This window comes from Argiope bruennichi, chromosome 10, assembly GCF_947563725.1.
Source record: "Argiope bruennichi chromosome 10, qqArgBrue1.1, whole genome shotgun sequence".
Taxonomy (NCBI): domain Eukaryota; kingdom Metazoa; phylum Arthropoda; class Arachnida; order Araneae; family Araneidae; genus Argiope; species Argiope bruennichi.
In genome coordinates, this window is record NC_079160.1 from 14,465,734 (window position 1) to 14,479,039 (window position 13,306).

The following is a 13,306-nucleotide window of genomic DNA, read 5'->3' on the forward strand; positions in this document are numbered from 1 at the left end:
ATTAGCAATTGCTAAATACAAAATTAAAAGAAAAATACTGAAAGAAATTATTAGCAATTGCTAATTACAAAATTAAAAGAAAAATGCTGAAAGAAATTATTAGCAATTGCTAAATACAAAATTAAAAGAATAATACTGAAAGAAAATATTAGCAATTGCTAATTACAAAATTAAAAAAAAAATGCTGAAAGAAATTATTAGCAGTAACTGCACCTGTTCCACCATTGTTAGTTACGAAATAATAACCCTCCACGTGAATTACGGATTCTGCCGTGTGATTCTCGAAAATTACATTTGTGTTTTAGACGCGTTTTTTACGACTGATTGAAACAAAAATTTGACACAGAACTATACTTATAATCACAATGCACATTTTAAATTTGATATGTTTAAGTTGGTATATTAAATTGTTGAATTATCGTATTCTGAAAGTATAGACTGCCTAACGGCCAACCGCTTAATGGATTGGATTCAAAATTCGATTGGTGTCTGGACTATAGATGTTAAATCTATATATCGAATTTTATTCATCTAACTCGTTTCAATTTGTAGTTATTATGCTGCTTTATATTCGAACAGAAAGACAAACAAACTTCCTCTAAATAGATTTTGCTCAAAATTTGATAAAAATCTACAAATTTAGCTTTTTTTAATAACATATTTCATCTATATAGCTCAAATTACTTTTGAGTTATCTTTATTCCGACAAACAAACAAACAGACATAATGCCAAAAATGTGTTTTTCGAACTCAGGGGAGTCTAAATTGTGGAGATTCGCAAAATTTTTTGACTGTCATATTTTTTTCTGTACTTCATATACGTTAGAGTAAAAAGCTATTAACTTAGTTTCTAAATAAAAAATTTCAGAAAAAAAATCAAAGAATCCTAAAATATAAGATAATATTAATCGTAAGCATAATTGGTCAAGTATATATCTGTTTCATTACATTCACTTAGGTATTGAAATATTTATAGACATTGGAAGTTTGTAATAACATTGAGCATACATAAGTCAGCCTACTTACTGAATCAGAGTCAAAACAAATGGCTGCTCAAGCCTGAAACGGAGTTTTCTTAGTCGAAACAACGAGCCTCAGCTCCTCATTCATAGGTTGTTATCGTGATTAATAAATGGTGCAATGACTTTAGTTATATTTCAGATAAATTTCAATTTTATGGTTTCAGTTTAGTAATAGTTTCTTTCTGTAAAACTATGTAAGACGTTATTAGATTTAGTAAATGACTAGCCGCCTTTGGCGACCAGCCGGTTCGCCAATCTTAATGTTCGTTAAAATTTTAATTAAATATTTTATGCAATTCCAACTTTAATAGATTCTTCAGCAAAATATTTTAAAACTTCAAATTTTGATAGTCATATAATTCACTCATAATATTATAAAGGCCTTCAGTCATAACGTGATCTGTATCTCTCTCATTTTCTGTTACCCCTCGTAGAATTTATGCTTTAAATTAAAGTGTAAATGATTAATCTGCAATTAATATAATAATATTTTTTACTGGAACAAAGCATTTTTTTAATAATATGATTACTGATAATAGAGCCACTGATCGTTTAAACTTTATGGGCACTAAAGAATATCTTTCTTAATTTATGTAATATCTCAAGAATTTGTCAACAAAATTTTCTCAGATTCATCATGAACAGATAGATTAATGAACAATGTTTCATTTTAAATGCATTAAACACTAAGAAAATAAAATGAATCGTTTAAAATAATCGGTCAAAAACAGGTTTAAAAAAACTACTTAAAAAACGATGTACTTAAAACTATAAGCATATTCAAAAAAATATATAACTAACATAAATACAATTTAATTACAAAAGTACACAACTAACCTAAAAATAATTTAAATCATTGAAAACAGGTTAAAAAAAAACTACTTAAAAAACGATGTACTTAAAACTATAAGCATATACAAAAAATATATAACTAACATAAATACAATTTACTTACAAAAGCATGCAACTAACCTAAAAATAATTTAAATCATCCGTTGAAAGTGGTTGTCATGACAACAATCAGAACAATGCGCATGCGTGAATTTTCTTCGCCAGTTAGGTAACGCAAATGCGTGAATTTTTCTACGCCAGTTGGGGTAACGCTAGGCAGATTATACATTTTTAATTTCCTTTATTCTGTGTTATTTTAATTCAAAAGTACTTCAGAATGAATCTGAAACATGGATTAATTAACAATGTTTAATTTTAAGTGCATAAAACATTAAGAAAATAAACAGAATCGTTTAAAACAATCCGCCGAAAAATATTAACCCTAGCCTCATTACTGTTGGGAGAAAAAAGACACGGAAGCCTTACTCATTTGGCGGTGGGGGAAATGGAAGATTTTTTTGGCGGGAAAGTTAGTTTTTAATTAAAAATTAAAATTCTAATTAAAATTTCAAAAAAAGGGACCCCAGGTGCACATTCCCGACCTCTAAGGTATACATGTACCAAATTTGGTATCTGTAGGTCAAATGACCTGGCCTGTAGAGCGCCAACACACACACACACACACACACACACACACACATTGAGCTTTATTATAAGTATAGATAACATGAAAAAAAAATGGAAAAGAATCTGTGCAATGGTAATACCACGAAAAATTTATGAAAGAAATAAAAAGGTCTATTCCAAAATCCTAATAAATAAATAAAGTCTTTTCTCAGTGTTAAGCACGGTTCTACAGGTGGAATCAAAAATATAGTGAATTGTCAGCTTTTATACCAAATGTAGTTGAAGGTAAATTTAAAATAGTTTAATTAACGAAACGAAACAAATTAAAATTTAAAGCAATATCAGAAATTAACAATGAAAAGAAATTTTTAAGTTTGTTAGGGCCATTTCAGAGCACTTATGAAATTAAATGTTAATGGACCCTATTTTACCCTATCTGTACTGGAATTAATAGATTCTGGATCTTTGAGTTTATAAAGAGCTAAGACTAAAGATTATATCATTAGAAAAAACAAAAACATTTAAAAGAAATCAAGAAGCATTGTCGTTTTTAACAGTCTAAACATGTTCATTCTGATTACAATGTGATTTCCAAATATAAACATATATTTTTTCCTAAACCTTCATCCAAAGAAAAAAAAATAATTCAAAAAGAGAACATGGATGTTGTTATTTGAAGTCAAAACAGTGTGACTACTGCTTACATAAAAATTAATTTGAGTAAAAAGAAATTCCTTTTTTATTGAAAGGTTTAAGCACAACAATTGCACATTATGAATAAAGAGAGATAAAGTAAAAAACGTTATCCCAAGAGCTAATTATATGAGAAAAATTGAATCCTCAATAAATCGTACAAAAGGAATGCGTACAAAAGGAATTAAATGCAGTGCCTTCAAACATGTTCATGTAATGATATTTCTTAACATCTAAAGTTTAGCTTTTCGGGGCAAAGGAAAAAAAAATGGATTTTTCGCATCACTTAACAATTGAAATTTTTAAAGAATTTCAGATTTAGTTTCAGAAAATGGCAATTTTTTTTTTAAAAAAAAATCATATAGCAAATACACAGTAATCCTGATCAAAAAGTTATTTAACTAAAACAAAAGACTTAACAAACAAAAGATCAAAACTTCCATAGAGTTCTTAGAGTTTATGTAGAAAAAAGTGGAAATAATCGAGAGCTAAAGCACACAATACGTGATAAACATTGACTCCACCTCATATATTTGTAATTCACGAAATATCTTTTTCATTCAAGAATATAGCTCAACATGTTTTATTTAATAATAATTCCATAGCAATATTTACGAAATGCATGTGCATCGTACAGCAATCGAAATGAATATTTACTTTCAGAGACATTTTTTTCAGTTGAAGACATAGAGGGCAGTATTATCGTAATGTTAAAATTATTCTAATCAGTATAATAGAATCTGATTTTTGATTAGAAGTAAGAGTTTATGAACTGAATAAATCTGTTGTTCAGCTCATACACTAATTCTGTTGGTTGGCATTCTGCCTCCAATTAATTGAACAATTTATGCTTTTTCAAGAGTTATGTTACTTCCTGAGTGTTTCTAAATATCAAATCATTGAAAATAAAGTCAAAGGAAGTAAAATAATTTTCCTATAATCGAATGCAATAATAAAATGCCTTTATTTATATGTAAAGAAAAATTATCTAATATTTATGTGTAATCAGTTTTAATAATATTTATATATAAGTTTTTGAAATCAATAAATAAATTAAAGTAAATCATTTATGTTTGATTAAAAATATGCTGCAGCGTGAACTTAAATCGACCAGTTTATTAAAAGGAGGCCTCACACTGAGGCGGCACTAGAATTTCGCCAATAGTTGTCAAGACAAATCAGATAAGGGGGCAAGCACAATTTCACTAATTTGGCTTCAAAATAACTCAAAATTATTAATTTTACTTTTAATTGAAGAAAATTAAGTATTATTTAGTTTTTCTTCATTCAATACTATTCATTTTTTCTCGTTGTTAAAAATATGCAAAGACATTTGAAAAAAAAATGTTTTGAGCTTTTGTTACTGATCATTAAAAGATTGTCCGAGTCTATTTTTCATGAGACTTTCCAGATTTAATTGCACTAATTCTAGAAAAAAATGTGATTGTATTTCATTTTAGATTGTAGTATATAGATAGAAACACAAATTGCAGCTCTAAATTACCTAAATTTATTGTGGAAATATTTGATTGAAGTTTAACGAGAAATACATTTTTAGCTACTTTGAATTTGCTTCGAATTTAAGATAGTTCTTAATCTTATGGATTTTCTTTTAATTCTTACAAAATATTTCAGTTACAACAAAAATGAATTAATCGAGCAAAACTGCAGTAATTTATAAATATTTAATATTGGTTAATGATAACGGAAGCAAAATAATGCTTTATAATATGAAATTATGAAATCTAGGAATTCAAAAAATGTTTTCTTGGTTAGTTAATTTCCTTGAAAGTGAACAATGCTTCTACAATAAATAATTATAGGAAAAGAATATATACAGTACTCTCAACGCAAGAAAAAACATGAAAGAAATAATAAATCTTATGTTTGTTCTAATAATTCCAATTCTAATAATTCCAATTCAGAAAGAAAGAAGAAAAATCATTTATCTATGACATTTTAGAGCTTCCTACTTTTAAAGCTAGAACTTTTGATGAAATAATTTCTCTTCCTTTTGGCTAATATCAAAGTGTAGTATCTGTTCTTATCAGCTTAATATCTGATACGGCACCCATAGGGTGCCTATTGATGTTAAACTAATTTTTGGAACAGATGCCAGTTTCACAATTCATTTCAGAAGCCCAGTGGCGCACTCCCAACGCACAGGTCCGAGTCAAAGTCCTCGTGCTGTGCAAGGTCAATCCAGACTTTTATCCCTTCAGTGAGTCGATAAACTGAGGACCAAGTATGCTTGGAAACTAAATACGGGTTCAGCGTTAGGCTGACCCCCTAACCGGAAAATATGCCTGGCACCCTAAGAACCTTGACCAAGAAAGCAGATATGGACACTGTAGGCCTTGGCCTACATAGAGTCTCCGTGCCACTGAGTTTAATTTTTAGTTTTGATTTCTCATGGACTCTTCCTTTTCTTCACTCCCGTCTAAGACTGGAACACCTGATTTTGTTTCACTAATCGGGATGTTTCACACTTGTGTGTCTACTAGCATGATCAGAGTCAAAGCCTTCTTGGAAAAGAATACATACAACTTTGTATTGATTGCGCTAGAATGATATCTCCTGCTAAATGAACAAATGCATGCTCTTATCGTGGAGGTTATATAATGTGAATGTAGAAACTATGCTCAAAAGGTTTAACAAAAGAAACGTTTCAGAAATCCAGAATTAATAAAAATATTTGTTTGCACTGCCATCTATCTAAAATAATTTTTAAATAAGGGTTGCAATAATAATTTAGATGCTTTTCGAATCCGAGGCGAATAAGCTCGTATGCACGAGCGAAATTTTACTATAATTCGAATAAAAATATAGATTACGGAGAAAAAAGATGATGTTATCGTTTTCTTAAGAAGGCTGCAGAAAATATTTTGCAAATATAGTTCAAACTTATTTTCTTATGTGATGCTTATTAATTAAACATTAAATTCGAAACGTTTAATCTAAATCTATACATATATGTGCATATTTAATTTTATAAAGCCCATGCATTTTTAAATCTTGAATTTGGACTTCCTTATCTTGACTTTTGGACACGTGTTCTTATCGTTAAGTATTTTTTCTCAAAAAGTTATTTCATGCTAATTTTCTTCCTGTTTTTCCCTGACTTGCATATATTGGGTTTTCTTCACCTTTTCAATACAGCTGCAAGTTGGATGCGCACATCGAATTATTAAATTTAAAATTTTAATTCTGCAATTAAGTGAAAGCATTAAGTAATTTAAAATCCAAAAATTACTTAAAAATGCTTCAATATCTCCAATACTCTTATATTATTTTAAGAACTAATACTAATTGTCTCAAATAGGAAGCGTCGTCTAATAAAGAAGTTAAGTACATTCTTATGTCAAGGGATTAATATGTTATATAAGATTATTCTATGAATAACTATATTAATCATACTTTTGTCAAGGCATCTTTATCCAAAGTCTATTAAAAATATAGAAGTACTTGAATTTATATAGATTTTGCAATGAAAAGTAACGGAAAAAATAGAAAAGAAAAGAAAAAATATATATGCTCTCCGATTGTAGAGTTAATGCATATTTTTGTAAACTCTTTGCGAGTAGATAAAAAGGTACCATATCACATATGTTTATTTTCTGTCGTCAATTGCGATTAGTTATATTTCATTAAAGAAATAATTAGATTACAAAAACCAAATATTTTACTGTTAAATAAACTTAATTTACAATTATACAATTTACTTTCACCTATGATTTAAAGTGAATTCACATAATTTGACTACAGCGAAGTAGCCCTTCTTAGCATGCATATTGCATAATAGTGTTGAGTGAAAAGAGTGTTTTATTAAATTTAGATTAACCATTAACCAGATTTTAGTAACATACCGAAATAAATGAGATGTTCTTACAGATTTTTTTCTGAGGAAGTAATAACTGCATTAAAAAATGACGATTCTTTTCCGAACTATTTATCTCCCTATTCATGTATAAAAAAAACCTTCCCCGGCCTTCTGGCACAGGGGTAGCGCGTCTTTCCCGTGACATAGGCGTCCTGGGTTCGAGTCCCGGTTCGAACATGGCTGTTCCTCATTTGTTCTATCTGTGAGATGTGTGAATGAGTCCTCAGTAAAAAGGGGTTGTGCAAAAGAATGTGATGCGTGAGTAGCTAAGACGTACTCTTGGCACTAGTTGGTGGTACTAGAACAAGAGACGTACACTTGGCTTTAAGTCGCTGACCTCGTCAGCGAGATTGTCCATGGCGCCATTATAAACAACAACAACAATAAAAGCTTTAATTGACCTAATAATTCCATCATAACTGATCGCAAACTAACTTCTTTTATAAATATGATGCCATCTTAATCAACAAAAATCGATGTCATACTTACTTACTGGTTTGTTGATTATTCTGCTAAATATAGTGGGAATTAGCTGAATGAACGACATTTGAATCAGATGACTGAAAATCCGTGGACTTAACATCGTCGATATCCATCGCACTGAGTTTTTAGTCGATCGACCAACAATTGTCGGACAAAAGCGATAACTATTATTCACCAGCCACCTCATTGGTTATATTGCCAAAAGAAGTGCAAATTATAAGCTGAATGAATGACATTTTAATCAGATGCCTAAAAAACTGTATCGTCGTCATCCAACTGTGATGATAACCTCATAAGCCAGATAACAACCATCGGAAAGGCGTGTACACTTTTATCTAGTGGTTTTGTTACTTGGTTATGAACCCTAACGTTGCGAGTTCGAACCTCAAACTTGCACATTGGTGACCCTGGTTCTGAACAGCAGCATCCTTCGTTCAGCTGTCGTGGCTCCATCTACCAGCAGCAACCACTCACACACGCTCGCCTTCGCCCGCCATAACGCTTGGCACGATAATCACGCTTGTCGCTCGCCATAACTGGCACGATAAACTCCACCGACTCACTGGTGGGGAAGTATTGTGGTTGTAACTTCATAAGCCTGATAACAACCTCCGGAAAGGAGTGTACACTATTGTCTAGTGGCTTTGTTACTCGGCTATGAACCCTAACGTTGCGAGTTCGAACCTCAAAACTTGCACACAACCAAAAATTATCGGCGAAAAGCGATGTCTTATCTATTTGCCACTTTATCGATTATTTTGCCAAGTGTAGTCAAACCGCTTAAACCGTTAATTGGATATTTCGATTGCTTAGAGTAAAGCTTTTAAGAATACTAACTTTAAGACGGCTTTTAAATTATCATATTCGTCAATGGTCAGCTGTCTATATCCGCCTTCAAGTGGTGAAAACCTTTACAGACGAAATTCTCAATCTCCCGCCAATGGGGGGGGGAGTGGTTGCCGACAGGGGAGCAATTGACCCCCTCCCCCGCAAACGCCACCTTTGACCTTACAGTATGCATTTCCTACAGGCTCAAAATTTCTAAGTGTGTCTCTGTGTGTAATATATAAAACATATCTAAATTTGTTTACGTTATGCGATACCATGATTCGTTGTAATATAAATATTTCTGATTGCAAACCTAATCGATTTATTATTTCATAATTTATTTTATTTGTGATCATTTCACAGCGTACATCAGATATTGTTTCAAATCCTAAACAATAAAAAATATGATAATAAAAAAGAAAAAGTATCGCACTCTATTTTAACTGTTTGGTAAGAGCAATCATTACACTGAGGGTTAATTGCACGAAATGCTCAATAACACTGGTGATTTTCAAGCCGGGAAAGAATCAATAAATAAGAGTAAAATTTTGAGATTCGGTCTGAAGTAGCTAATAAAGACCATCGAGCCAGATGATAATTATGAACCATGAACGGTGTCAGTAGTTTTGACACATCTTTTTACAGGTTACTTTCAGAGACTAAAATAAGGTAAATGCATTGCATTGCTATTATCAATAGCATCAAAGTTTAATTTAATTAATTTTATTGTATTCGGAGATGGTGGTGATTCACTGAAATGCTCTGTCAAAACCTCTATCATCAGCGCATGGTATTATTCATACGTAATTTTGTTTTATTGAATTTCATACATAATTTATTATTTTTATAAATGATAATCTGAGATTTTTTTTCATGCAAATCGTACGATATTCAAATATGTTGTAGTTTATGTTTGTTCAACTTAAATTTGCAATTTAAAGTTAATTTTTTTTTTTTTTTTTTTTACTTTTTTTCTTACCTAACTTCTGAGTCAAAAATATTTTTAAATATTCAAATCTCTACATATCGTAATCTATCCAGTTTCCATTCATATAGTTGTATTGTTGTAGGGAAATTGTATTGCATTATTATTGTAAAATTTTTATTTATTTTATATTTCTCGTTATTGTGGTAAGTAGTGGTAAAGCCGAATATTTATAAAGTTAAAAACTACTACTGCTATTAAAACAATGTTCGGGTTTGTTTGGTTTGAAAGAGTTTGTTAATTTAAATGTTCTTAGTTTTTTCTTTATTACGCTCTTATTAAAATTACTGTTACAATAATATTTTGAATGTATGTGAAAATTGTTGCAGTTTTTATTCTTTAAACTTTTCTCTATTTTTTCCCTTTCCATTGTCCTTCATTTATGATAAATCCGACACTAATATTTTTATTGTCGGAATATCAGTATTTATTTAAGCAGGTGTTTATAATAAAATGGATCAATTTAGTATTGAATTGAAGCCTTATATAAATTATCCCAGTTTACTGTCTGCAATCAGTTTCAATTCAGTTGGTATCTTTTCAGAATTTTCTTTTATTTAACGTAATTCTGCAATCATTGTGTAATTGCCAAAATGAACCGAGATAAATTGACTCCCATACAAAAAGTTGCTCACGAGCAACAATCTTCTCTTCTTGCTTATGCTCATGCCCAGGTAAGTGTTATAAAATACAATTTTGATAATGATTATTTGAAAGATGTTTCAAAAATATTTTATAAATATATATTCAATGATTTTAGCATTTGAAAACTGAAAGAAATGTTATTGTTATATGTTTCTGGTGGAAAATGAAAAGGTATAAGTGAATTTTAGTGTGCCCCTTGCTGCGCCAACAATGCCAAGTTGCCAATAAAGATGACGAACAAAATAAACAAATACTTCCTTGGAACAGTTACGGTTACCATTTCCCGCCATATAATTAGGACTTTTTACTGATAAGTATTTTTTTTTTCAGACTGCCTGCTGCCTTCTACAGATGCCTTTGGCATCTGTAGAAGGCAGCAGGCAGAATTTTTTAACTTAAAAAAAAAAAAAATTCTACGGCTTCGCTAGCAGCAGGAGTGGGAACCTAGTAGCTTTGGCTAGCACATTGAACATAAGGACTGTGTGGATAACAGAAACAGTGCATGATCAAAAGAAAAAAAAGAACGGAAAAAGAAGCAATCGCTCCATACAAAATTTCAAACTAATATCCTTTTCCCAACTTCATCAACTCGTAAAAAAATATATTCCACTCACCCTTCATCCATTCTGTTGGTTCGATATCAAACCATTTCTCAATACAAAATTTAAAACAAGCATCCTTTCCTAACTTCATCAACTCGTAAAGAATATATATATATATACATATTTACCTCACCCTTCATGGTGTTCACAGGTTCGAAATACTGCTGATATAACAAATTATGAAGGGAACCAACCGTTAGAGCACCAAAAGAATTATGAGAACTGCGGAGAATTCCATTTCAGCTGTCTTTTAAAGTGAGAATGCAGACAATTTTTTAAAGCGAATACTGATTAAAAATTGCAAAAGAATAAATATTTTCTGTTTGTATTCACATTAAAAAAAAAAGAACAAACGAAGAAAATAACTTTTAATTATAAGCTTAACTTTCTTTATTTAATAAACTTTTAATTATAATAAAGAACAAAACCAAAATCTTTAACTGATATTTTTTGAATACTTTTTAATCTAACATTTTTCATAATATAGTTGTAGTTCATGTACAACTCAACCATTGCAAAAAGTAGTAAACAAAACAGTATTAGGGTTGCTAGAAGAGCGTTCCGATGGGTTGCCATATCGGTGACAAACTCGTGGGCACACTATTCTTCACTTTATCCAATGAAAATCATCTTCTCAGATTATGTCTATTAAGAATTTTTTCTTGTGTTCCTATATGTGTGCTTGTTGGTAATTATGAACTAACCCCCTTTGAAGTGCACAAACAAAAAAATTATAATTAGTTTACATACTTAGGGTCTAAGGGAAGAGAAAATACATTTAAAAAATTTATAGCGAACTGCACCACAAAGGGGTTGGTGGTTTCACTTTAGTACCACTGCACATCTATGACATATTCTTATGAATAATTAATACTTTTAAATTCATTTTGTTACATAATTATTCATTAGTTATTTATGGAAATACTAAAACATTATCAATTAAAATACTTTTACAATTTTACAACATGAAAAAAAATTACAAAAGAAAAATAAACAATTTTAATAACAAGTAATTCTCAAATAAAGCTAACAATGGCAAGTTCTTTACATGGCACTTAGACTTTAAATACTATCAACACTATGTTCAAGTTATGAAGAAACATAATATTTAAATTAACCATTGAAAAATTAAGAAAATTATGCTATATAATATATTTAACATCCCCATAATATGGTTGCTTACTAATACAAGAAGAATGCAACTGAGAAGTGAAAATTTCAACTATCCTATTCATATAAACCTTACTCAAATGTAAATAAATTCCTCACCTACAAACACATGGCAAAACCCCCATAAATTATCAGCCACTTGACTAAGAGAGTCAGGAGAAGGAAAACAGATCTGTTTTGCTAATGTGTTTCAAGTGTTAGAGAATCTCATGCCATAGGTGCACGGTGATATGTCTCTGAAACCACCTAAAAAGATGTCAAGTTGAAAGAACTTTTCTTTTGCGATTTGATTTGAAAAAAAAATATGTATATTGTAGACAGCTTTCATACAACAAATTTATGAATACATTTTGAGTTTGTTTATTTTTTGCTTGCTAAAAAAAAAGAAATGAATTGAGAAAAAGCATTAAAAACAATGTATTTTTTTTTTTTTTGTACAGAAGAGGGATATTAACTAGTGTGCTGACATCTACAGGCAATTATTAGAATATTATTTTAGAGCCTTTGGTTAAAATTAGTAACCACCACATTTTTAGAAAGTGGTGGTTTCACGGTGATACCACCGCATATCAAAGGGAAAGAGAATATTTTGGGAGAAATAATTGTCCATCTTCTTTTTCGTAATAAATATTCTTTTGAAATTTACTTTTCAAGAAGTAGTGATTTTAGCAATTCCTTCACAAGTGATGTACGAAGAATTAATATTTTTTAATATATTATATCAAATAGCAAAATATATTATATTACATTTTTTATTTAAACTGGATAATAAAGTTGCTTATTTCAGAATAAAGTTCAAAATGCCTATTTTGAATTATAAGTAATGTGATATTGTGTTGTCTGTAACTAATTCGTAAATTACATATAATCTGTCATAACTGATTGGAGTTTTTCTATACTACTATAGGCATTAAAATTTGCTTCAGTATATTCGAAATCTGTATAAAGATATTTGTCTCCCAATAACATGTCTTTTTCTAATGACAAATATTGAAATTGGATATATTATAGTATAATTTTGATTTAAATAGAAACTTTTATTCAGTTTTATCTCATTTATTCATATAATGTTTTTTCAAGGCTCTGAAACAATTAATTGAAAATCGACAGACTAAACTCTCTGTACCTAATGCTTTGGCTTATCTTGAGATAGCAAAGACTCAACTAAGTGAACCAGAATTTAAAGAATTTATGTTTCTCATGAACCAGGCCAACAATGAGAAGTATATGGATATTTTTTATTTAGACATTTAATATTTGCATTAAAAATGAATTCGTAGAATGTCATATTATTGAATGTTATGTTTATTACAAATGTGAAAATTTATATATATGATTATTTAACAATTAAAAAAATCATTGTTTTAAAATGCTAATGTTTGATTATTTAAGTTTTTTACATTTGTATATTACATTACATTACATTATATTACATTTGTATGATATGAAAAATTTTGTTTTAAAAACATTTCATTTCATAACTTAAGCTATTAGATATTCAGAAATGCTACTTCAAGTGAACATTTTTTTATTTTATTTC

General features: G+C 29.8%; 1 protein-coding gene and 1 pseudogene across 2 annotated transcripts in view; both read left to right on the top strand.

Annotated features, from left to right (window-relative positions):
* The first annotated feature begins 5,171 nt into the window (after nucleotides 1-5,171).
* Nucleotides 5,172-5,305, top strand: LOC129989524 (U2 spliceosomal RNA; annotated as a pseudogene).
* Nucleotides 5,306-9,577: 4,272 nt separating this feature from the next.
* Nucleotides 9,578-13,306, top strand: part of LOC129988398 (paired amphipathic helix protein Sin3b-like) — a 69,753-nt gene continuing 66,024 nt past the window's right edge. For both annotated transcript variants that reach the window (XM_056096622.1, XM_056096623.1), the window contains exons 1-2: nucleotides 9,578-10,023; nucleotides 12,847-12,989. In XM_056096622.1, the coding sequence (XP_055952597.1) occupies nucleotides 9,943-10,023; nucleotides 12,847-12,989 (224 nt within the window). In that variant the 5' untranslated portion in view covers nucleotides 9,578-9,942. The remainder of the gene's footprint in view (nucleotides 10,024-12,846; nucleotides 12,990-13,306) is intronic.